Raw genomic sequence first — 25078 nt, forward strand, 5'->3', positions numbered from 1 at the left:
TTTCAGGGCAGGTGTTTTTTAAGACTGTAATTTTGAATTCAATTTTACTTAATGGTGCCAGGGATTGCATCAAATGCAGATGTATTTCTGGTGTGTTGCTTCTCTTGCAGACCCTTCTTTTTCCATTCTGCTTGATAGCCCCTTGGGTTTAGTTTGTGGTCTGATTACAGCATTAGCTTGCATCAGCAGACATTATTGACTTTTAGAAGCAGGTATGTATATTTGATGCTGACTTTGAAACCTTCTCAAAAGTGTGAAATACTCACTCAGTACTTAAACTTGTTAGATTCTTGCTGTTGCTTCTGGTCATTACCTGTTAGCAAGTAGCAGTAGCATCAAATATAAAGTAGGCATAGAGTCAGCTAGGGAAATTAAATGTGTGAGCTGCTGCATGTTTTAATTAGTGACGTGTTTGTGGAACCAACAGCAGGCCTACTCTTTGGCTTTCAGTCCCTGGTGAGAGGCCCTGATACATAACCAGCTCCAGTGACGTCATGCACCAGAGCAAAGCCTTCTCTCCTGTATTGCAAAGCCCAAAGGCTTCCTGCCATGACTCATGGCTGTTGGATGGGATGTGAAAAGCTCAACACTTCAGCTGTGGGCTCTGACTGGTGTGACACTTCTGGAGGGGCCTGCTTAGATTTAGATGGAGTAATGGTTAGTGACCTATTTCAGAGTCGAACACACTGCCTAGTAGCTTTTATCAAAGCAACTATGCTAGTATGTATAAAAGCACTAGGCTCAAAGCCGATTTCTCCTCAAAGAAATGACAGCCTTAAAAGAATGTAAGCTATTAATGGGTACAAGTAGAATACAAGGAAATGAGTCTCTTCTGTTCAGCAGGGTAAGGCAGTGATAGAGTTGGCTTGTTTGTTTTTATGACTGACAGATGGGACACTAAGATTTCCCCTTCAGTATCTGCATCAGCACTTCATTGCCTTATCTAGCGCAGGTAAATTTTTAACTCTCAGTGAACCATGCCAGCTGAAAGTTTTGTAAATAGGCTTAACCCAGTGTGATGGGTTGAACTTGGACACGCCAGGTGTCCACCAAACCTGCTCTGTCACTCCCCTCCTCAGCTAGGCAAGGGAGAGAGAATACAATGAAAGGCTCATGGGTCAAGACTAAGACAGGGAGAGATCACTCATCAGTTACTGACATGGGCAAAATAGGGACTTGGGGAAAATTAATTTAATTTATTACCAATCAAAATCAGAGTAGGATAATCTTAAAAGCACTTCCCCCCCCCCCCCTTCTTCCCAGGCTCAGCTTTCCTTCTGGATTTTATCTATTTTTTTTTTTTCCTACCTACTCTCCACCTGCAGTGGCACAGGGGTACAGGGAATGGGGGCTGTGGTCAGTTCATCACATGTCTCTGCTGCTCCTTCCTCCTCCCCTGCCCCAGGATGGGGTCCCTCTCATGGGAGACAGACCCCCATGAACTTCTCCAATGTGAGTCCTTCCCATGGGCTCCAGTTCTTCATGAACTGTTCCAGCGTAGGTCCCTTCCAGGGGTGCAGTCCTTCAGGAAGAGATTGCTCCAGAGTGGGTCCCTTCCATGGGGTGCAGTTCTTCAGACACAGGCTGCTCCAGTGTGGGTCCCCTGTGGCGTCACAAGTCCTGCAAGAACCTGCTCCAGCACAGGCTTCCCCACAGGATCACAGCCTCCTTTGGACATCCCCCTGCCCTTGCGTAGTGTTCTCCATGGGCTACAGGTGGAGACCTGCTGTACCATGGACCTCCATGGCCTGCAGGGGCGCTGCCTGCCTCACCATGGTCTGCACCATGGGTTGCAGGGCATCTCTGCTCCAGTGCCTGGAGCACCTCCTGTCCACCTTCTACACTGACCTTGGTGTCTGCAGGGCTGTTTCTCTCACTCCTCTCTCTGGCTGCAGTTCTGCAGGGTGTTTCACACATGCACACACACACTGTTGCACAGTAACTTCCCCCCCCCCCCCCCTTCTTAAATACGTTATCCCAGAGTCACTACCACCATTGCTGATGGATTCAGCCTTGACCAGCAGTGGGTCTTTCTTGGAGCTGGCTGTCATTGGCTTTATTGGGTGTGAGGGAGGCTTCTGGCAGCCTCTCACAGAACCCACCTCTGTAGCCCCTCCTACTACCAAAACCTTGTCACACAAACCCAGTATGCCTGGCAAGGTTGTAACTGCATGTAAATCTCTGGCATCTAGCCATTACTATTCAAAGCTCTTACCATGGCAGCAAAATCAGTGATAGCACACTAGTGTGGGGTGCAACTTTGAGTTTCCAGGTATGGAGTTTTGTTGTCGTAGATGCAAAGTGTGTATTACCATCTTTAGTTATGCTGCTTGCTCAGAACTTAGAGAACTAAGTTTCCACCTTCAGTGATAAGCTTAACTTTATTAACTTTATTTTTAACTGATTTTTTTTAAATGATGCTTTAGAACAGTAGCTTTTTGTTTAAGTGACAAGCTAATTCTCTTAAGTCTGAATTTCCTGTCCACACAGCATCCTGTGTTTTGATTGCTATTTTAGAAGGTAATTTAGTTGTTTGAACAAGTCAATTGTTCCACTTCCCTGTTAGAGAGTAGCACCTTAATTGCTTTGTACTAGCCCTTAGCTCATATTTCAAATACATACAGGTTTCCTATTTCATGAAACATTTATAAGTGTGTGAAAAAGGTAGAAGTGAAAGTCAGTGGACTCTTGAATTAAGTTTCCTGCTGTCTGTCCATAGTGGACTACTGTAGGTTGCTTGAGTTCTAAATTAATACCATACCTTTAAAGAGAAATACTTCCTTTTACTTCTCCAAAATGGTGTATATTTAGATAACGCACTGGCAATACTGCATTGCTAAAAATTATGAGAAGTAAAGTTAAGGTATTCTGAAGTAGCTCCTAATAACATGCTCCAAATCAAGAAAAAAGTGTTAAAATGAACTTGGTTATGCCAGAGTAGAGGTCTCGAGGTTACCTTTGTAATCCTTGACAAAGAGGGTTCTAAACTGTTCCATGTGCTTGGCAGACTTCACTCACTGGATGCAGAAGGTGACAGGGCTTGCTTTTTATGATTAACAGAAAACAACTAGGATACATTGTGTTCTACTGTAAGTAAACAAGTGATGCTAGAACCTTCCAAAGTGTGCTGGTTTTAAAACAAACAAACAAACAAAAAAGCTACTGTTACGGCTCCAAATCAGGATGTGTAGATGAGTTCTCTATGTGTGGTCAGTCATCTCCTGTGCATGTGGAAAATACAATTCATCATTTTGTGAAAGTGCGCAGACAAGACAGGCTTACAGATGTGTCAGGATGATTTTTTGTGATGGTTTTCTTTTCAAGTGGTCGTTTACAAGGATGGAAACCTTGGAATGAGGGGGTTTTCTGTGTTAGTCTCAAGCTCAAGAGCAGGGGAGCATTTGTAAGAAATTAAATGTCTCTCCTAAATTCTTTGGTGTCAGAATGAAACAGTTCACATTTTTGTGAAAAGTGTAGTATTAGAATAACAAATGTTTCTTCCCCTTTCATTTTTGAAGGGAGACATTCTGAAAGAATTTGTAGGAAAGAAAAAATATTGCCGTTTTGAGAAGACTGTGAGAAGCTAGCTAAACAGCTTTCATGTTTGACTTCCATGCTCAAAAAAGGGGCTCCGGAGGACTCAAATCTCTGTTGTCCTAAGCTGTCATTTCTAAGGCATGTTAGGGTAATGTGCTAAATATGATACTTGAATCCCTAAAAGTTAAAGGATCTGTGTTTCTGTAATTTGATTCTGAAATCAGTAAGTGTATGGAGATGTGAGATCATAGGCAGGTGTCGTGGTTTAAACCCAGCCTGGCAATTCACTCACTCACTTCCCCCAACTTCTTGCCCTCCCCCTACTCACGGAGGGACAGAAAGGAGAGTCAAAAAGAATGCAACTCCCACGGGTTGAGATAAGAACAGTTTAGTAACTAAGGTATAACACAAATCACTACTGCTACCACCAATAATAATAATGATAAAGGAAATAACAAGGGAAGAGAATACAACACCTCACCACCAGCCAACCGATAACTCACCCCCCAGGCCCAACCAAGCACCGACCCATACCTCCTCCAACCCTGCAGTTCCAGCCCTTCTGGGTAACTCCCAGTCACATCCTGGGCATGACGTGCTGTGGTATGGAATACCTCTTTGGTCAGTCTGGGTCAGGTGTCCTGTTTCTGCTTCCTCCTGGCTTCCCCTCCTCCCTGGCAGAGCATGAGGCTCACAAAGTCCTTGGCCAAACCAAAACATCATTGTTATCAGTTCTGTTCCCAGGCCGAAAGTCAAAACACAGCACTGCACCAGCTACCAAGAAGGAGAAAAATGACTGCTACTGCTGAACCCAGGACAGCAGGTAACTTGCACGTCACTATGAGTAAAAGGGTACTGCTTATGAGCATGGTGTAGAAACTGGATGTTATGATGACACATATCTTATGTAAGGTTTCTATGGATTAATCTTAGGAAGTATTTCAGAGAAGATCAGAATTGCTTCCCCATTTTAGAATGCAGGTGCTAAGGCAGATTTGAAGCACTTCGGCTCCTACTAATACGCAAATAGTACATAATTAGAAGAAAGCTAAATTACACATCTCTGACAGTCTGTTTTCCACTGCAAAGATTTTTACCAAAACACATAATGAAAACATACCTTGTTTCAAAAATTTAAGATAAATTTATTTTGTGTTTTCCAGGAAAGTAAGGTAATTGGGAGAAAGAGGTAATAATAAGACAGTGATTCTTATGGTGTATTTAGTGATGTTATTTAAGCCTGTTCTGAGAAATGTTCCTGTTTGTCAAATATAGGGCACATCAAATGAAACTACTAGGTGACAAAATCAGAACAAACCTATTCTTCATACATCATGTTGTAGAGCTGTAATGCCCTTTATGCAGGATGTTGTGTATATAAAGAATATAAAAAGTTCAGAAAACATTTGAGTAATTTCAAGAAAGAACTGTTCTGGGGATTCTTAATCATAGAAGCATCACATCTGGCTCTGAAAGTCCCCGAGTCTCAAGCTCTAAAGATTTCTATTACTCATAGGAAGTATTTGTTTGCTTGTACTGTTCCTAAACTTTTGTTAGGGATAGGAAGCTGCAGTAGATAAGCCTTTTAGATTCTCATCTAGCAGTCAGTTTTTGTGTTGGAGATCTCGTAAGAACTGGAATGGTTATTACCTGGTTCGTACTGAGTGAAACCTATTTTTGAGAGAGGAGCAACCACCAAAAAAAAAGTCCTGAAGTTAGATGCTGGAATTATTTCAGATTGCCACAAACAGAACTCCTGCCTGTCTTAAACAGAATTACATTAGTATTACCTAAAGGCTGAACTAATGAGCAATAAACGTGGGGAAAGGTCTGTTCCATGATGAATGTTGTGAGGCCGTCAGGAGGTCCCTTCTAGCTGTTCCCTCACTGGCAGGTAGGGGGAGCACCCAGGTTCCCCCTTGCTGCATGAGTTACTTCGCAGGTATGACCAGAGCATCCACAGATTTATTGTCCTGTTCCAAGATGCACTGATGACGTGCCCTCAAACACCTGAGTTGTTTCCCCCATTTTTCTCTCTCCAAGTTCTTTCAATTTACCATACTTATCACTTCCCAATTAAACATAAGGGTAGACTTGAAAAAGGGATCAAACCCTGAGCTGGATAGAGAACATTCCTTGGGGAGTTGGGGAGGGGGGGAGGGGGGAGGAGGGGGAGAGAGAGATTTTGGGAAGAAATGTGAGAGAAAAGAAAAATTTATGTATTTTCCAAAAATATTTAATTCAAAAATAGAATCTTCAGAATTTACAAAATTTGCTCCTGGGCAGCCAGTAAACCAGAAATGAAAATTGACAGGACCTGTCAAGTAGGTTGCCGGGGAAGCTCAGTCCCTGCCTGGTCTGCATCTCACCCTTCAGCCTGCCTGGAAGGGACTTGTCAAATTTGGCTTTCTATCCACAGTAAGTGAAGTTGATGTGTTTTTTAGTTGTTTGGTTGTTAGTTTTTGTGGGTCAAGGGGAAGCTGTTTCTTAAACATGGACAGCTGAATTTTCAGCAGGGGACTTCTCAACCAGCTCTACCTACCAGACGCTTTGTAGCTCCGTGACTTGACACAGGTATTATTTTTTGGAGGTTGTTATTATGATTTGGATGGTTTCACTTTTGCCACATAATTGGGCTCATCTTTGAAGTATTTCTTAGAAACAGCTGCAGCAAACTTCTGAGATGGTTTTGCATAGTTTATGCTGAACTATCTAAAACAGTTTGAGGGAGAGCAAACACTTTCTCTCTTCTGTATTGTAGTGTTAAGTACAGTAAATGCTTTGAGTGATCTCTTTTGGAAAACTTAGTGTGGAACCAACAGAGCTGATCTGGAAAACTTGTGTGATTTTACATATCTGCCTGGAAAAAAAAAAAAAAAAGGCAAGAGAATGAAAAGAAAGGAGTATGTGTGCTGGAAAATAAGTCCTATCCACAGTCTTTCCTTTCTCCAAGCTTACAGATCTGTTAACTCTGTAGCTGGCTTTCCTGATCCTGCTGAGGAAGGGACAGAAATTTCAGATAGTTGTTTGACTGCACTGTATTATGAAGCCCATCTTCAATTTTATTTTTTATGATACCATATGTGTTTGTGTGAAGCAACTTTCGTGCTGGAAACTGGTTAAGTTTAGAAGGCAGTGCAAACCTAAAATTTTTTCCCCAGTGTGGGATCAGAGGTTGTTTAGCCTGGAGAAAAGGATGCTGACAGAAGACTTTATTGCTCTCTGCAGCTACCTGAGGGAGGTTGTAGTGAGGTGGATGTCATCTCCCAGGTAACAGGTGACAGGGCAAGGGGAGGGTTAGATCGGATATTTAGAAAAATTTTTTTCAGCAAAAGGGTTGTCAAGCAGTGGGAAGTGGTGAAGTCACCATTCCTGGAAATATTTAAAAGACATGTATGTGTGGTGTTTAGGGGCATGGTTTAGTGGTGGATTTGGCAGTGCTGGGTTAGTGATTGGACTCGATGATGTTAAAGGTCTTTTCCAACCTAAATGATTCTATATTACTATGATTCTATAATAAGTCTCTACTAGGTGGGTGGCTTGAAAGGTGTCTCCTCCTAATGACATACTGCCTGAAAAGTCATCACGGCATTAGCTGTGTTACAGATAGCACAAACTGGAATTACACTCCATTTGTGCTGTGAAAGCTATCAGGCTCTTTTTGTTAACAGCTTAGCAAGTGAAGTATGAAATTTGGGCCACTATGACCATCTGGTCTCTTAAATGTTTCTGTTTCCCATTAAGTTGTCACTGTCTGTATCTTCTGGCAATGATTCCTGAGTGTTTGCCTTTTCAGTAACAAGCCTAATGTTTGTCTGTTTCATTTTCTCCTTTCTCTTTTACAAAGATGTTCAGAAGGAGACCTTGCTTTTTCTTCGTCTTTACTTTTATCTTGTTCTCTTTTTGTCCGTTTAAGAATAGAGCTAATTTTTCAGCCTTTCCATTGATGAAAATATCTCCATGTCTTTTAATTGAATTCTTTCTGTTTCTTCAGTATCCTCTACTGCCAGGAGGTGATTAGAACAGAAACCTACTATTTATCTTGACTGTTTTAATTGCGTATCAGTTTTATGGTTTTCCATTCCATTTCCTTGTACAACCGAACATATGATTTCTTCTGCCTGTCATGAAAGCATGAGTACAGATATTCTTCATAAGCCTGAGACAGCTCTTATCAAATCCTTGTTAAGCTGATGAAATATTAGCAGTACTAAAATTTTCTATCTATCTCATTTATAAAGGCTTCTTGCTCAGGAACCTTTTGATATATAAGAAAGGTTATTAATTAATGTTTTACACAATATGTATGTATAGCACCAGAAGAGGTGCTACCTGAGGATTAAATATCTTCTAATACATAAAAGCAGATTTATATAGCTTTTTGAGGTTGTTTTTAAATTGTATCCTTCCAAAAAAGGATTTACTACATACACATACTTTCCAATATAAAGGTATAATTTCCAAGCTGTCATCTTTAACTGCAGCGTGACTGAAGGAAATTATAGACACCAGTAGATAGTTTTTTTTTTCATCTGTTGGGCATGAGGGCAAGTGTTTTATTACTTTTTTTGCAGACGTGTTTATGTGAACTGGGAAGCTAATTTATAAATCTGGTCACTGTTCTGTAACATATATACACTATGTCAGTGGAATTAAGCAAAAAGCATAAGGTCCGAGTGTCATGTGTTTTGGAAACTTCACCAGCACTGGTTGCGTTAGGATCCACAGGACAGGTAATTACATAAATGTTTCAAGAGGAAAACAAAGGACTCATAAAGAATACTAATATTTAGGTTTACAATATCAATTTCAAATGCTGTGATAAAACTGGGAAAGGAAAATAACTGGTATGTTTTCTGTTGTGGTGATTCTGCACTGTTTGTATGCAGAGGTGCGATGACTAATTTACAGCAACCAATTTTCACCTCGGAAAATTTGCTACAATGCAGTCCATGTTTCCTGGAGTTAGTTTGAGGGCTGCAGAAATAAATCTTTCTTAAAATAATTTTCTTTTGAAATCAGGTGCAGCCTTGGGGAAGCTGTTTGATCAGTCCTGACCAAGATAAGTAGATGTAAATGTGAAATGGGCAGTACATGACACTAAATCTTCATCATTTTTCACCAGGGTTCAATTATCTAAATTGTTCTTCTTGAATCTTTCTATCGTCAGGCAAAAAGTAGATAGCTCTTCACTTCCTGTCAGATATGAGCTGGCAGTATTTTGCATAGCTGATGTAGTTTATTCAGTATAGAAAATCCCCTGAAATATTTCTGGAGGCTGGGAAAAACCTTTTAACTCACAATTCTCATCTGAAATATTTTAAAAAGCCAGAATCTTGGGCTGGAATTTGAGTTGAGTCCTTGTTTTTGATGAGGAGAAGCAGGTCAATTTGCTTGCTCTGTAAAATTTAGGTAAATACGTGCAAGCCACATTGAATTTAATGGGACCACAGGATAACTTGGTCTGAAGGTCTGAGGGGACTCTGGTCTGGCTGTGGTGCAACAGGCTCAGCGCCAAGCAGCTCAGATGGAGCTGCTCAGGGCTGTGCCCTCTTAAGATTGGAAGCACGCAGATGGAGCCAGCACAACCTTCCTGGGTAGCCTGACCCCAGGGAAAAGTCTTTTCCTTCTGGGCCATATGGACCTATTTGTTGGTTGAAGCTCCTTGTCACTGTGGTTCCCTCCTCTTGACCACTGCAGGTACTGGGAGCTGCTGTCTCCCCCCCAGGCTGAGCCAGCCCCATCCATCAGCCTCTCCTTGAGAGGCAGCTGCTCTAGATGTCACCAGTTTGGGCCTCACCTCACTGGACTCGCACCAGTTTACTGGTATCTTTCCTGTACTGGGAGACCCAGCGCTGGACACAACATGTAGATATGGTCTGAGTGCTGAGGAAAGGATAATAATCCTGTCCCTTGATGGACAGTCTGTAGTCCTGTTGTGCAGGTGCTGCTGGAATGTCAACAGCTTGCTGTGCACCACAGTCTCAGCATCTTCCTTGCAGAGCTGCTCCCCAGTCCAGCCCTCTCCAGCCTGTGCCATCACCATTTGCCCCTGCTGAATTTCATGAAGTTCATGAACAGGTTGGCCTGCTCCTCCAGCCTGTCTCTGCCTCTGTGACTGGGAAACCTGATTCCCAGATAAGGTGGAGAAGGGAAAACCCAATTTGGTGTCACCTGAAAACTTGATGAGGGTGTACTGCCTCACATCCTCCAGGTCTCTGATAAAGATGGTGAGGGGGGAGGGGAGGAAGTTCCTCATTAACTGATATATAATAGGTTTTCTAACTGGTTTATGGTGTTACTTACTGTTATTGGCTACTGAACTAGCTTGGTGATAGTCCCAAATCTACTAATAATGCATGGGGTCACTGTTTAATTTTTTTTCCTTAAGAAAAAACTACTGCAAAAAAAAAAGTGTTTAGAAATACTTGCTTCAAAAGAAAGCAATTAAATAGAAAAAATGTAATTAAAGAAAAATTGCACTTAGAAAACGCACCTGAAATGTTGCTTTCCAGTGCCAGATTGGCATTCCTATCAGAACTAAAACAGCAAGGATACTCTCTTGTCCCTTCCAGTTTCTGATGTGTGCCCTAGTAGGGAAGCAGGATTGTGGGGTGAATGTAGGCTCATTCTGCAAGGGGAAGAAACTTTAAGTGGCTTGTTGTTTTCTTTTTTTTTGGTGCCATTCCCATTGGATTTTTGTTTTGAAAGACACCATGGTTAGGCCTGGACGTACGGACATTTTCTATATAATGGGGTGGACTAACATTTGTTACTTACTGACTTCAGCAGCAGAGCAGTACTTAGGAGAGTGGGAGGGAGATAAATTGCAACTTGAATATGTGGAAAGAAAAATAAACAGGTTCTTTAAATCCACCTTCATTTTTATGAATTTTAATCATGCTCTAAACCAGCAACTTGAATCACCTTGATGTTAATCACTTCATCTGGATGTGTCGTACTGCATAGCATTGTGCTTATTCTTTATTTACATTACCCCTGGTGAGATTGGGAACTTCAGTAGCAGCACGGCTATGTAGTGCCAGGTACCTAACAAACACGTAGGAGACACAGTCAATGCTATGAATAATTTATAATCTAATTAGAAGCAAACCTTATCAAATAACTGTTTAAAGAACAGCAGGAAAAAAATGGAGAACAAAAGCATGATTGTATTGTGCAGTTGCAAGAGCCTAGCTGTTCACACCGTTCAGCCTGGGAGTTCCTGGAGACTGTAGCAAGTCATAAGTAGACCAGGGAGAAAAAAAGAAGACTGAGTGGGATGAGTCTATGTATGCCACTGTTCTTCGTAAGAGTAGTATTTCCACAAATTACTTTCTTTCTTCTTTCCCTTTTATGCCATTAGTCAAATTATGCATGAACTTCAGAGGCTGCTACTAGTTCTGCATAAGATCAAAGAAATACATTAGTTTTTTTGTACAACTGTGCAATGTTTTTCTGCTTTAAGTGAAAATACTTCAGCTTTCTCTCTGGTTATTATCAGTAATGAACAATGACTTGCACATTACCTTATGATGTGACAGATGTTTCACTAACGCAAAACATGTGATTTGGCTCTTTAAAAGTTAGCTGTCAGCAACTCTCCTTAGGAGAAAAAAAACATTGGCACATCACTGATCTGTCCATCACAGAGATTTAAAAGTAAATCCAAACCACTGAAATAAGAGGTTGTCTGAAGAAACATCATCTACCTCTTATGCTAATAACAAGAAAATAATTTTGCAGTCTCTGTTAAAGATTCCATCTGACTTTTTTGTTAAGGGTTTGAAGAAGACTCAGCTTTGGAGAAATATGGTGGTCTTGAATGGCAAGTTGTAGGCTTCACGTTTTTTCCCAAAATGCAGATCTTGGTAACAGTTGCTAAGTTGTAAGATGGGGGCTGTATGGCTTATTCTTTAGACTGCTCTTTTGTTTGTAACAGGATGATTTGGGTGGTTCATTTAAGATTTCCATCTTTTGTATGTATGCAGATGCAAATGGCAACTGAAACAAATTGAAAATAGAGCATCTTCAACATTAATGTCATCTATGCTCAATTTCATAAAGCTACACTTAAATACTTTATTTTCATTTCTTTTTCCACTGGTGTAGTTACTGGGAACATGTTGGTTTCCCTACTAGTAACTGAGTTGGGGGCCAAAGTATTTCAACAGCATCTTAATTAAAAGCAGATGTTTTCAGGAAAAACTCTTAAAATGTTTACAGAACGTACTGAAATTGCAGCTTATGGCGGGGGGGGAGGGGGGGGGGAGGAGGGGGAAACAAACAAATATATCATCCAAACCCCTCAGTTTTAAGAGGAAGTAGTGATTTCTTGCATATCTATTTTGCTTTCTATACATTGGGCAAAAGACAGCTGAAGTTGAGTGAACGAATCGAAAATGAGGTAAAACTGACCTACTTTGGATAGTTCAAGGTTGGATGAATGCTGTTATGTTAGATTTGGGTAACTACGTGGGCAAGATTTTTGAACCATCCTTTTCCTAAAATTGGTAATTTCATTTGGCTGAAATTAGCCAGACCTTGACTTGGGAAAGTGCAATGACAGTGTTCTTCATGGAAAGGGTTTATATGTTGTTCTTGCCTTCCTAATTTTTGGTTAGTCAAGGAAAGGGTTTCAGCTAGGATGCTTCCATTCTGCATGAAACATTTTGGGTTTATTTATATTTGTGCTGTTGGGGTGGCCAGGTAAGAAGTAAGCTGTAGATACCAGCTTTTACTGAATGTTATTATTATTTGGAGTATGCAGGTGATCTCTGGTCTTCCTTCAAGTTTCTCTGCCTTATCACCCTGGACTTCTACTAAAATAAACCATGCAATAGTTAAAGCACTATGGCCCGGCTCTCAAAAACTAACTTTGAAGTATTCTAGTATCTCCAATTTTTCAGTAGATTCTGATTTTAGAAGTACGTTACTGTTCAGCAAAGAGAGGTATGCCTGATGAATGAGTAAAATGTAGCTTGTTATCATTGAATAGTTTGGTATGTCATATAATCATTTTCAAATGAACTCATGTTTTTTTGGTGCAGACATATCAAAGCATCAGGGCTGCTGTTCTTATTAATTATTTCTTACATGAAGTAGTCTCATTTTTCCTATGTGCTTGTGCATTAAATAAAATATGCAGTAATAGAATAAGCATAGAAAATATCTTACCTGCAAATTTCCTGTTTTCTTTAGTTACTTTCTAATTAGAATTCTTGCTACAGAATTAAGAGGATAATTGATTCCTTTTAAAATGTGTAACAGAATGAAGCACTGTGCAACGCCTGTCCCTGGTTAACAGATGATGCCCAGAACAGCATATGATGAATATTAGTTGGATAGTTTAATACACTGCTGAAGAGGTTTACAAGCTACTGTGAAGAGTAGAAAATATAAGAATTGAAGCTTATCTGTAACTTAACATGTGGGAATAATATTTAGCATTTCTGTCAGGCTTTCCACTTGAGGATTTTGAAGTGCTTTGCAATAGAAATGACAAATTAATCCTCAGAATATTCCTTAATGTTGTTATTTTCCCTCTTCCTTTTTTATATGCAGATATTAGATTTTTTGTTTTAATTTAGTTTTGTAGGTACGAAATGAATTAATATGTAGGATGCTGAAATGCTGAGTAGCAGATTTTGCTCACATATCCCTTTAATACAGAGCCATATAAAACATCTCAGTATATGATGTGCATGTTTAATATTAATGGAGAATCTCATAAATCAGTTTGACTAGCTAAGCTCTATTGTGATTTTAAGAGTTGTAGGTATTTTCCCATCTCGGTGTGTGGCAATGCCTTGCACTGTGTGCAGCACTCTTGGACAAACTTGAGTTGTTTAAGAGTTCTCCAGTCCTGTCACAATGCAAAATGAAGCCATGAGCTAAATGGCAAGCACCTAAAGTTCCCCAAATCTTTATCTGGTGCTTCATGGAAAACAGCAATTGGGAACCTTGTTACTGGCCTGTTAACTAATACAAAAGTCTCCTTCAGGGCTTTTCTTGGCTAAGTGGAAGTCCCTGCATGAAGCACTCCAGGAATTCCTGCAGTCTGCACGGCCTTTGGGAAGTGGTTCTCATCCACCTGCAAAATTAGAAGCAATGACTGTTAAATAAACATTGACAGTGTGTAGCTTGCTTTTAACTGGGGATGATGTCATTAGGAAATCAGGTTAGAAATACAAGAAATCTGTCAAGCTTCTGATTAGCAATAATTTTCTTGCAGACAGGTAAGAAATGTACTTGGAAAGTAGAATCATAGAATCATAGAATAGTTAGGGTTGGAAAGGACCTTAAGATCATCTAGTTCCAACCCCCTTGCCATGGACAGGGACACCTCACACTAAACCATATCACCCAAGGCTTTGTCCAGCCTGGTCTTCAACACCACCAGAGATGGAGCATTCACAGCTTCCCTGGACAACCCCTTCCAGTGCCTCACCACCTTTACAGTAAAGAACTTCTTCCTTATATCCAATCTAAACTTACCCTGTTTAAGTTTTAACCCGTTACCCCTTGTCCTATCACTACAGTCCCTAATGAACAGTCCTTCTCCAGCATCCCTATAGGCCCCCTTCAGATACTGGAAGGCTGCTATGAGGTCTCCACGCAGCCTTCTCTTCTCCAGGCTGAACAGCCCCAACTTCCTCATCCTGTCTTCATATGGGAGGTGCTCCAGTCCCCTGATCATCCTCGTGGCCCTTCTCTGGACTTGTTCCAACAGTTCCATGTCCTTTTTATGTTGAGGACACCAGAACTGCACACAGTACTCCAAGTGAGCTCTCACAAGAGCAGAGTAGAGGGGCAGGATCACCTCCTTCGACCTGCTGCTCACACTCCTTTTGATGCAGCCCAGGATACGGTTGGCTTTCTGGGCTGCAAGCGCACACTGCCGGCCCATGGTCATTTTCTCATCAATCAACACCCCCAAGTCCTTCTCCGCAGGGCTGCTTTGAATCACTTCTCCGCCCAACCTGTAGCTGTGCCTGGGGTTGCTCTGACCCAGCTGTAGGACCTCGCACTTGGCATGGTTAAACTTCATGAGGTTGGCATCAGCCCACCTCACAAGGGTGTCGAGGTCCCTCTGGATGGCATTCCTTCCCTCCAGGGTATCAACAGCACCACACAGCTTGGTGTCATCAGCAAACCTTCTGAGGGCGCACTCAATCCCACTGTCCCTGTCACTGACAAAGATTTTAAACAAGACCGGTCCCAACACTGATCCCTGAGGGACACCACTTGTTACTGGTCTCCAGCCAGACATTGAGCCATTTATGACAACTCTTTGCGTGTGGCCATCCAGCCAGTTCTTTATCCACCGAGTGGTCCATCCATCAAATTGATGTCTCTCCAATTTAGAGACAAGGATGTCGTGTGGGACAGTGTTGAACTCATTGCACAAGTCCAGGTAGATGACATCAACTGCTCTACCCCTGTCCATCAGTTCTGTAGCCCCATCATAGAAGGCCACCAAATTGGTCAGGCAGGATTTCCCCTTAGTGAAGCCATGCTGGCTGTCACCAAGCACCTTTTTGATTTTCATGTGCCTTAGCATGCATTCCAGGAGAATCTGCTCCAGGATTTTGCCAGGCACAGAGGTGAGACTGACTGGTCTGTAGTTCCCCGGGTCATCCATTTTCCTCTTCTTGAAAATGGGGGTTATATTTCCCTTTTTCCAGTCATTGGGAACTTCACCTGACTGCCATGATTTCTCAAATATGATGGCCAGTGGCTCAGCAACTTCATTTGCCAGCTCCTACAGGACCTGCAGATGGATTTCATCAGGACCCATGGACTTGTGCACGTTCAGATTTTTAAGATGGTCTCGAACCAGTTCCTCTCCTACAGTGGGCGCAAGGTCTTCATTCTCACAGTCCCTGCACCTGCCTTCCAAGACTTGGGTGGTGTGGTCAGAGCCTTTGCCAGTGAAGACCAAGGCAAAGAAGTCATTCAGAACCTCAGCCTTCTCCAAATCCTGTGTAGCCAGTTCTCCTGAGAGCTTCCTGAGGGGGCCTGCATTCTCCCTAGTCTGTTTTTTATTTGCTATGTGCCTGTAGAATCCCTTCCTGTTACCTTTAATACCTCTAGCTAAGTTTAATTCTAACTGGGCCTTAGCTTTCTTAACCTGGTCCCTAGCTTCCCGCACAACATCCCTGTACTCTTCCCATGCCACCTGTCTTTGCTTCCACTTATTATAAGCCTCTTTTTTCAACTGAATTTTCCTCAGGAGGCCCTTATCCATCCAAGGAGGTCTCCTGGCCCTCCTGCTGCACTTCCTTCTGGTTGGGATGCAACACTCCTGAGCTTGTAGCAGGTGATCCTTGAATATCAACCAACAGTCTTGGGCCCCACTGCCCTCTAGGGCTATATCCCATGGAACCTTACTAAGCAGGTTCCTGAAGAGGCCAAAGTCTGCTCTTTTGAAGTCCAGGGCAGTGAGCTTGCTGCTTGCTCTTCTCACTGTCCTGAGGATCTCAAATTCGAGCATCTTGTGATCGCTGCATCCAAGGCTGCCCTGGAGCATCACATTTCCAACGAGCCCTTCCCTGTTGGTGAGCACGAGGTCAAGCACGGCACCTCTCCTTGTTGGCTCCTCTATTACTTGCAGAAGGAAGTTGTCTTCTAAGCAATCGAGGAACCTCCTGGATTGCTTGTGCCGGGCCGTACCGTCCTTCCAACAGATGTCAGGGTGGTTGAAGTCACCCATGAGAGCCTGCCAGTGTGAGGCTTTTCCTATCTGTCTATGGCGTGCTTCATCTGGAGGTTCCTCTTGATCAGGCGGTCTGTAACAGATCCCCACAGTCATGTCTCCCATAGCTATATTCCCTTTAACCCTGACACACAAACTCTCTGTGGACTGCTCACCTGTCCCCAGACAGAGTTCCATACTCTCCAGCCTATCCCTAACAGAAAGGGCAACTTCCCCTCCCCGCCTGCCAGGCCTGTCTTTTCTAAATAGCCTGTAACCTTCCATTCCAGCACTCCAGTCATAGGAGCCATCCCACCATGTTTCTGTGACACCTATTATATCATACCCCCATAGACGTGCACACATCTCTAATTCCTCTTGCTTGTTCCCCATGCTACGGGCATTTGTATAGAGGCATCTGAGCCGAGCTCCAACTGAAGCTGGCTCATTGGCTGGAGCGGCTGGTATATCTCTACATTGCTCCGAGCATTTATTATAGGTTCTGGCAACTGACTGGGTGTGTTGGGATGGAATGATGCCCCCCTCCCCCAACACATCTAGTTTAAAGCCTCCTTGACCAGTCTGGCCAGCCTCCTGCCAAAACTGCTCTTTCCTTATCAGACCAGCCCCACCAGCCCCCACTAGACCTGGCCTACAAGCTGGGGTCCCGTGTTCAAAACACCCAAACCCCTGACTATGGCACCACCCTTTTAACCATTTATTAACCTGGCCAATCCTCCTAGCCTTTTTAGGGTCCTCCCCTGTACCCTGGAGAATTGATGAAAAGAATATCTGAGCTCCAGAGCCCCTAACCACCTCCCCCAGGGCTCTGTAGTCCTTCTTTATGTTCCCCAGGCTACTACTGTCTATATCCCTAGCACCCACATGTATCACCAGAAGTGGGTAACAGTCAGTGGGACTTACTAGAGCAGGCAGCCTCTCTGCCACATCCCTGATGTGTGCCCCCGGTAGGCAACACACCTCCCTTGAGGCAGGGTCAGGCCGGCAGATGACTGCTTCTGTCCCTTTCAGTGTAGAGTTACCTACTACTGCGACCTGCCGCTTTTTCCTGGCAGCACCAGTAGAGATCTTCTTTACCAGTACCTCCTTTTTCTGCTGTCCCAGCTTTTATTGCTGAACATGATGTTTCATGGTAGTGAATATCCCTTTGGCTAGCTGGCCCAGCTGTGTTCCCCTCCCAACCTCTTGGTCAAGCCCATCCTACTTGTCAGGGAGAGTGGGAAAGGGGCAGGAGCTGGAAAAACGGAAACCCTCACTGTTGTACAAGCACTGTTCAGCAGTAGCTAAAACACTGCTGTGTTATCAACATTATTACAGCCACAAATTCAAAACACCGTATGAGCTACTGTGGAGGGCGCTAACTCCATCCTGGCCAGACCCAGTATGGTCGTCAACTATGCAAGTTTATTTGTACAGAAGAAAACTTTTAGTGGAGTTTTTATAGAGGTTTCTTACAAATTCTAGGGATTTTCCTTCATTTTGCTTGCTGATGCTGTGGAAAAATGAAGTATGAGTTATTTCTCTCCTTCCTGTAGCTCTCCTACAGAAAGGAGAGAAGGTGCAGGAAGACTAGACTGAGTGAACATGTAGTTTGCTAAGGAGAAGTTTGAAAGGTGAGAATAACTTAAATGTGTAAGGAGTTCAGTGTAAACTGAGAGAAGATTATTTAATCTAGCAATGAGAGTTTAGCAGAGATTAGGCAAGCAAACTGTAACATTTTCTTCAGAGTCTGGGATTTTTTGGTTTTGTTTTTTTTTTCTTTTGTTTTTGTTTTTTTTTTAATTAAATTTGTTTGGTTTTTTGTTTGTTTGTTGGGGTTTTTTTGTTTGTTTTTTTTTTTTTTTTGATTGGTTGGTTTGTTCTGTTTGTGATTTTTTTTTAACTTGTCTCTTCATTTCCTGGTCTTTCCATACCTTAGTCCTCTGCCTTCCTTCCTTGTCTTGGCATGGTTTAAATGACTCTGTTGAAGATCAGGATGATACTATTTAATGCAATTTTTTTTTCTTTAATATCCCAGTTCTAGAAGATGCCTGAACTCTTCGTGACATCCCCTTTTGACATCTCCCCAGCTTGTATGTAATTGCTAAAAATAAACCTTATTAAGTTATTATTTTCACTCCACCTGGGACTGCAGTAGTTTGCATCTAAATACCACTATTACTGTGCTTATTCAGCATCACTCTTTGTTTTCTGGCCATGTTTTCTGCCTGAACTCCCTGGTACTCCAGTTTGAATAGAACTGTATTTTGCACATTTCACATGTCTCACAGCCCCTGTAGACATTGTGTCAGAGTGCTTTGGTAAGGTGGCAGTAACTAAAATACCAACAAATGGGAGTGCATTAGCATCATCTTTTGATTGGGTAGCATTATAACTGTAGAGAAGGCTTTTGTATTTGCTTTTTGCTTCTGGAAAACAAATGCGTGGGGTTTTTTCTTTTTATTTCTTTGTTTTTGTTTTTTATTCCTACTTTTTGTTTTTCTGATGTTCAGTGGGTTTAGGATTTCAAAATTATATTTCAGAATGCTTCGCTTAGAGTTCAAGAAAGAAATGCACAGGTCCTTTTGTGCGTAGTGTCAGATCTTCACCTTTTTCTTCCAGATGATTTTGCTGATATCAATTACAATAGCACACTTTGTTATGGTAGAACAGAAGTGGGGCAGTATTTGACATTTTCTGACTTTATAGGTAAAAATCAGCCTCTCCCCTCCCCCTTTTTTTTTTCTTTCTTTTTTTTTTTTTTTTTTCCCTGAAGATGTAAAGCCAGCCAGCTTCTCAGAGAAGCAGTGCTCGCTAGCTAAGCCTTCGGCTGCTGCTTCTGATTGTGAGTGGCCTAAGGCAGAGCTTCATCGGAAACAGACTTGTTAATATAGACATAAGGCTTCCTAGTGTGCAGTAAGGCTCTTCTAGAGTTTGAGGTTCAACGAGTGTATCTTAGTAAAACTAGAAGGACTGAAGAATATGTAACTCTGCCTATTGACATCCTGGAGGACTAATAAGAAATTAATTGAAAGTGCTCAGGTGAATGATTTTATTAGACTGTAGAAGACTTTGCATCTGGAATCATCTGGTCTAAAGCTGTTATACTCTTCAGCATAAGGAATTTCTTTTTTTAACAGGATCCCTAATGTTATGTTGAAATATGGATGTTCTCAATAATGGTAATCTTTATTTAGACATTTTAAGTGATCAACAGTACCTGTAGCCAGAGACAGGATTAAAAGGGCCTTTGTGAATTAAAAAAGTCTGGAGATAATGATTTGGGGCTGTTTCATGCAAACAGAAAGGTGAAGACTGCAGAGATAGAGAGATTTCTCAAAAAAAAAAAACAAACTCCTGTTAAAATTCATTCCTGAACTGCCATTGCTGGGAGTTTTGCCTAGCACTTCAAAGAATAGTTATCGGTGGGCTGGATCTGTTCATATTGCTGCTCAATATTTTAGAACCTTTTCATTCTTATGTAGAAAATAAATCTATTCACAAATAGGCAGTACAGGAAAACTTAATACAGTTTTGTAGTTTCCACAGGGGGAAAGCATATAGAGTATTTCTGATGTACTGGAGTCTAGAAATGGAGACTTCTTTGCTGGGTTTGAAGCCCAAAATCACTTGTCCAGCAAACAATGTTGATTAAGGTAGGTTTTTTTTAGGGTGCTGTATCTATGGGCTGTTTGTCTAGTACGGAAAGTAACACTGAGTCCTAGTAACTTTTTGCTAAATAGCCATTCATGTGTGTGTATAGTTGGGATAACTCTTGTCCTTTTGAAACACTAGAGGGCTCGCTGACTATTTTTGGTGGTTTTTCTTTCCATCTTATGTCCGTAAACCTCCAAATATCCAAAGCGAGCGTGTTCTAAGGGTGAATTTTCTTCAGAGGAAGCTTACTAAAGTTGGTGTTTTTATCTATATCTAGACCTTCTCAAAGAGTTCTAAATTACCACTTTGATTAGGCAAAAGAGATGAATCTACTGAGATAATCTAATTCTGGTGGTGTTTTGTTTGTTTTACTTTGTTGTTGGGTTTTGGGTTTTTGTTTTCCACAGAAATATTTCTTAATGCTTTGTTTGTTTTTTTTTTTCAGATTACTGAGTTTGTTTGTCTGGTTGGCTTTTCTGATTCATGTTTTATATTCATGTATATCATATCATGCTGTTCCAATATGAGTTGTGGTCAACGGCTTGATGTTTGCGTGGAGATCGTTGACAAGTGGTATTCTTCCATAGTTGGTAGTAGGACCGGCACTGTTTAACATCATGGTCAGCAACATGGACAATGGAATTGAGTGTATACTCAGCATGTTTGCCAGTGACACCCAGGCATGTGGTGCAGTCAACATGCTGGAGGGAAGGAAGGCCACGCAGAGGGACCTTTACACACTTGAGAGGTTGGCCTGTGTGAACATCATGAAGTTCAACAAAGCCAAATGCAAGGTCCTGCACGTGGGTCAGGGCAATCCCAAGTACAGCTACAGGCTGGGTAGAGAATGGATTCAGAGCAGCAATGCAGAGAAGGACTTGGGGGTGTTGATGAGAAACTTAACATGAGCTGGTTTCAGTGTGCACTCACAGCCCAGAAAGCCAACCGTATCCTGGGCTGTGTCAGTAGGAGCATGACCAGCAGGTTGAAGGAGGTGATCCTGCCCCTCTACTCTGCTCTCGTGAGAGACCCCACCTGGAGTACGGCATTCAGCTCCAGGGCCCCCAGCTCAAGAAATATGTGGACCTGCTCAAATGAGTCCAGTGGAGGGCCATGAAGACGATCAAAGGGCTGGAACACCTCTCCTATGGAGACAGACTTGAGATAGTTGGGCTTGTTCAGCCTGGAGAACAGAAGGCTCCAGGAAGACCTTAGAGCAGCCTTCCAGTACCTAAAAGGGACCTACTGGAAATCTGGAGAAATTTTGCTTGCAAAAGTTTGTTTCCTGAACTGACTTGGTGTGGGGATAGATGAGCACTGCATTGTCTATGCTAAAGAAGGAGCAAGAATGTTCTAGGAGAAAAAAGAGAGAGAAAAAGGAAGGACTGGCTTGAGCAATTTTAATTTTGTTGTAATATTGCACCTTTAGGCACTTTTATTCAGCCCACTCAATGACAAGCAGATTAAGAATAAATAAATTAAAAGATTCTGAAGTGATTTTTATGAAAAAAATAAGCCTTGACAATGCGTAGAAAACGTCAGGTTCAGGGCCGGGCAGTATTAGGCTGCTGAAATATTTGACAATTTGTATATTAGTATCTCAAGCTGCGCTTGCAGGTCTAGCACATGATGTCAGTGCAAAATACATATTCTGATTGCTTGTTTGTTTATTTTTTTATAATGTGCAAAATTATCTGAAAACTTCAACTGGTAAATTAGAAAATATCCTGAAACCAAATGGTCAGTTTCATATAATCTTGATCCCTGTAGCCTGATTACCCAACAGACATAAAGCCTGTCACTTGGCCTCCTATTACCAGTTCTGCCTTGGGACAAAATGCCCCATCCTTGGAGAGCTCCTAAGCTGTTTTGCAATGAAGTCAAGCAAGGGACACACCACTCCTGCCATCAGTCATACTGGTGCCGTCCATGGCCTGAGACCATTTCCACAGAGCCACTTACTTACTGCCTTTCGGCTGAGATCTGACCCCAAGCTAACCTTCTGCTTGAAAATGCTAATGTATTAAGTGCAGATGCCACTTTTTGCATTTGTAAAGCTGGGCCTGTAAGGCCAAGAGTAAGTTAACATCCCTGAATTTTCCTGCATGATAGGTGCACATCTTTACTTCCATAAATAACAAAGAAATGTTTATTCTCACCAATGTAGCAGTACTCTAGAAAAATATGTTATTTATCATAGTCTGGCTTAATACAGATTTTAAATTGACACAGTTTCTCTGTGTGATTTGAGAAAAGGAAAGGGGAAGGAAGAAAGTGCAGGATTACTACTATCAGTGTGTCCCAAGGCTGTTGCTTTCAATTTAGGATTATAACTGTTATTTAACAGAATTATCCTTGACACACATGGCCTCAAGAAGAGGTCTGAAAGTAAGAGAGGAGGAGCAGTGTTGTCAGCTGACAGCCTGAAGCAGTATCTTTTGAGAAGGTCTGAAATTGTCACTTTTCCTCTAGAAGATGACCTTTGGCATTCCCAGGGCTGCTCTGCTTTGTGGAAGAGGGGAAGGAGGGACAACACTGAGGCAAAAATCTCCTTCTGTTATATAAAGTCAGGCTGCTTGTGAGGGCCCTTAAGGAAGATTCTTCCTGAGCAGGCATTAAAGGTGGTGGTCGGTAAAGGCAGGTGTTGGACCTGCTTGGAGTGGCAGTGGTTCTTCATCGGGCTTGCAGAGCTGTGTGCACTGTCCTTGTTGCATGTTTGAGGAGGGACAGCTTAGCTCCTGGCCATGCACCTGGACCACCCCCAGAAAGAACAACTTGGACTAGGTCTGGCTGGTCGTGGTGGTAGAGAAGGTGAGGTTTCCTTGAGTAAGCCTGCTGCCTTGTCTTCTGCCATGGATGTCCTCTGCACGTACCACAGAGCTGCTGTGCTGGGTTCCCTAAGGCAGTTTCCCAAAGCAGTATTTACTTGTGGTGCCCCTCTTTATGCAAAACATGTCTTTGTAATAGTAGTTTTAGTTGTAAAAGTTTGTGGCTATTTGTGCAAAATTACATGTGAAAGGAGCTACAGATACATACAGTAGAATTTATAGTCATAGAAGATCAAGTCATAATAACCTCAAAAACTTTCCTATGTGTTCTGCCTGCTCACTCCAGCTTCCTCCTTCTGTTATTAACCGTACTGAGTTTGAAGCACCTAGATTTATGCAGGAAAGTGTCTGCCAGAATCTGAAAACTACTGTGAGCTTAATTTTGACCTCAAAGAATTCCAGCTCTAGGGGAAAAAAATACTCTTTAAAAAGGTTACTTCCCTCAGTTTAAGAGGTGTATGCTTAAAAGAAATAAAACCTTATTTGAATTTATACATAGAACAATAAGTCCTAAAATTAATTATTTGAGCACAAATTGACCATAAGCATGCAGGTAAAGGTACAGGTGTATGGGACAGACATGGAGTTCTTACTGTAACCACTGCCACCTGGAAGAAGTACTACTGTTGTTCTGTATTTCTATTTCACTATTTCATAGTTTCAATGCATACGTCATGAATTTAATTAAGCATTGAATTAAATGTGTTTAATACTAAGAATATTCTCAAGTCAGTATTTGCTGTGGCTTCTTGCTAAATCAACATTATAATCCTGCTTTCGTTTCCCTACAGATGATGAAGCATGCCTGGGATAATTATAAGCGTTATGCATGGGGATTAAATGAATTGAAACCCATATCTAAGCAAGGACATTCAAGCAATTTATTTGGTGAGTAGAGTGTATTTTTGTGCTTAGTGACGTTAGCATAAAACAGTAAATCAGCTGAAAAGCTTACAGGTAATAAATGTGTTCTTTCTACTCTCTGTCATGCCATGTGGTGTTTCTTGCTTCTGTTAGGTATAAAAAGTACCAGTAAATGAAGGTGATGCTTTCTATGACTTTTATAGATTCCCTTCTGAATGAGAATAAATGAAGCATGTCCATGCTGCATGATAAAGAAGTAGTTTTGTTGCATTAAATACTGCCCTACCTCAAACTTTTCCTATGAAATGAAACTCATTGACACCACATTTAATAAGCAGGAAACAAAAACTGGGGTGGGGGAGTGAGGTAGGTGGGTGTATGGGGGTAGGTGGATCTATGGGGGCAGGGGAAATAAATCTGGTACAAGGAACAAAAGAGACTTTCTGCAGTCATAAAGGTCGCTGAAGCTGTCTACAATTCTCAGTAATCTATTTCCTTTCCTTAAAATAAACTTGTTAATCTATACCAGTCAGGCTCCCTTATCAGGCTTTCTCTTTCATGAATATAACCATTATTTGCACCTCTAAATGTTGCACAGGAGATGCTTAAATAATGACCAAGTTGTTACTGATGTAGAACAAATATGGGGCTGAAAAGTTCTAGGAGGAGAGGCACACTGCAGAAATCCAGTGTAATGAGGCAAGACTTTTTCAGTGTCCAAGTGGGACATAAATAGCAGCTGTAGAGCAGCAGCATTCTGAGGAAGCATGAGGAAGCAGTTATATGAACTGTCATCATCTTAAACTTTGCAGAAAAAATGATGAATTAAACTGTTTGACAGCAATTTTTGTATTCAAATAGCTCGTTTTCCAAACAGAAAACTGAAAAATGAACTAATTTCTATAGCTGAGACGAAATCAATACATTATTTTGATTTTAGCAGGAACTTATTTTGTTGAATGTTTGGAAAAGATAGTTTGAAGTGGAAGCATTTCTTAAAACACCCTAAATAGAGCACTTATCAAATCCTCAACTATATTTGGAAGTTGCTAAGAGACAGCAGTTGTGATTACAAAAATAATTTTGAAAATATTTCTACATTGGTCTTGCTGCCCTGGTTATCTACCCAAGGTAACATCAAGAGTGTTACTAGGTAATTATTATGTAGTTAGTTACTGGAGTTTAAACGTGAATCAGGTGCTTGAAAACAAAATAGTTTGGGGGAACTTCAGGGTTAAGTCCGATCCCTGTTTTCTTCTGTTTTCTTGAAAACTGAAGTTTTTTATTACCTGCATTCAGATGACTGTAGTTGTGCAAATCAGTGTAATATCTGAAGAACTATTTAATGCAACCCTCTTTTCTTCGTTTTCTTGGAGGACAACAAAATGTCTCAAATCCTTAATGGAGTTTCATTTTGAGTGAGAAGTGGTATAAAAATTTAAAGGTTTGAGTTCTTAATGATATTGCATGGATTAGCAGAAAAAGCTAATGTGTT

The 25078-nt window shown here is 41.5% G+C and overlaps 1 protein-coding gene across 1 annotated transcript in view; it reads left to right on the plus strand.

The window, feature by feature from the left end:
* The window catches only part of MAN1A1 (mannosidase alpha class 1A member 1), a 146471-nt gene that overhangs the window by 18525 nt on the left and 102868 nt on the right, over positions 1-25078 (plus strand). The window contains exon 2 of the mRNA XM_062632414.1: positions 23511-23607. Coding sequence (XP_062488398.1) covers positions 23511-23607 — 97 coding nt within the window. The remainder of the gene's footprint in view (positions 1-23510; positions 23608-25078) is intronic.

The sequence above is a fragment of the Pezoporus occidentalis genome, unplaced genomic scaffold (genome assembly GCF_034315485.1).
Source record: "Pezoporus occidentalis ecotype Australia unplaced genomic scaffold, CSIRO_AGI_Poc_V1 ctg39, whole genome shotgun sequence".
NCBI classification, from domain to species: Eukaryota; Metazoa; Chordata; class Aves; order Psittaciformes; family Psittacidae; genus Pezoporus; species Pezoporus occidentalis.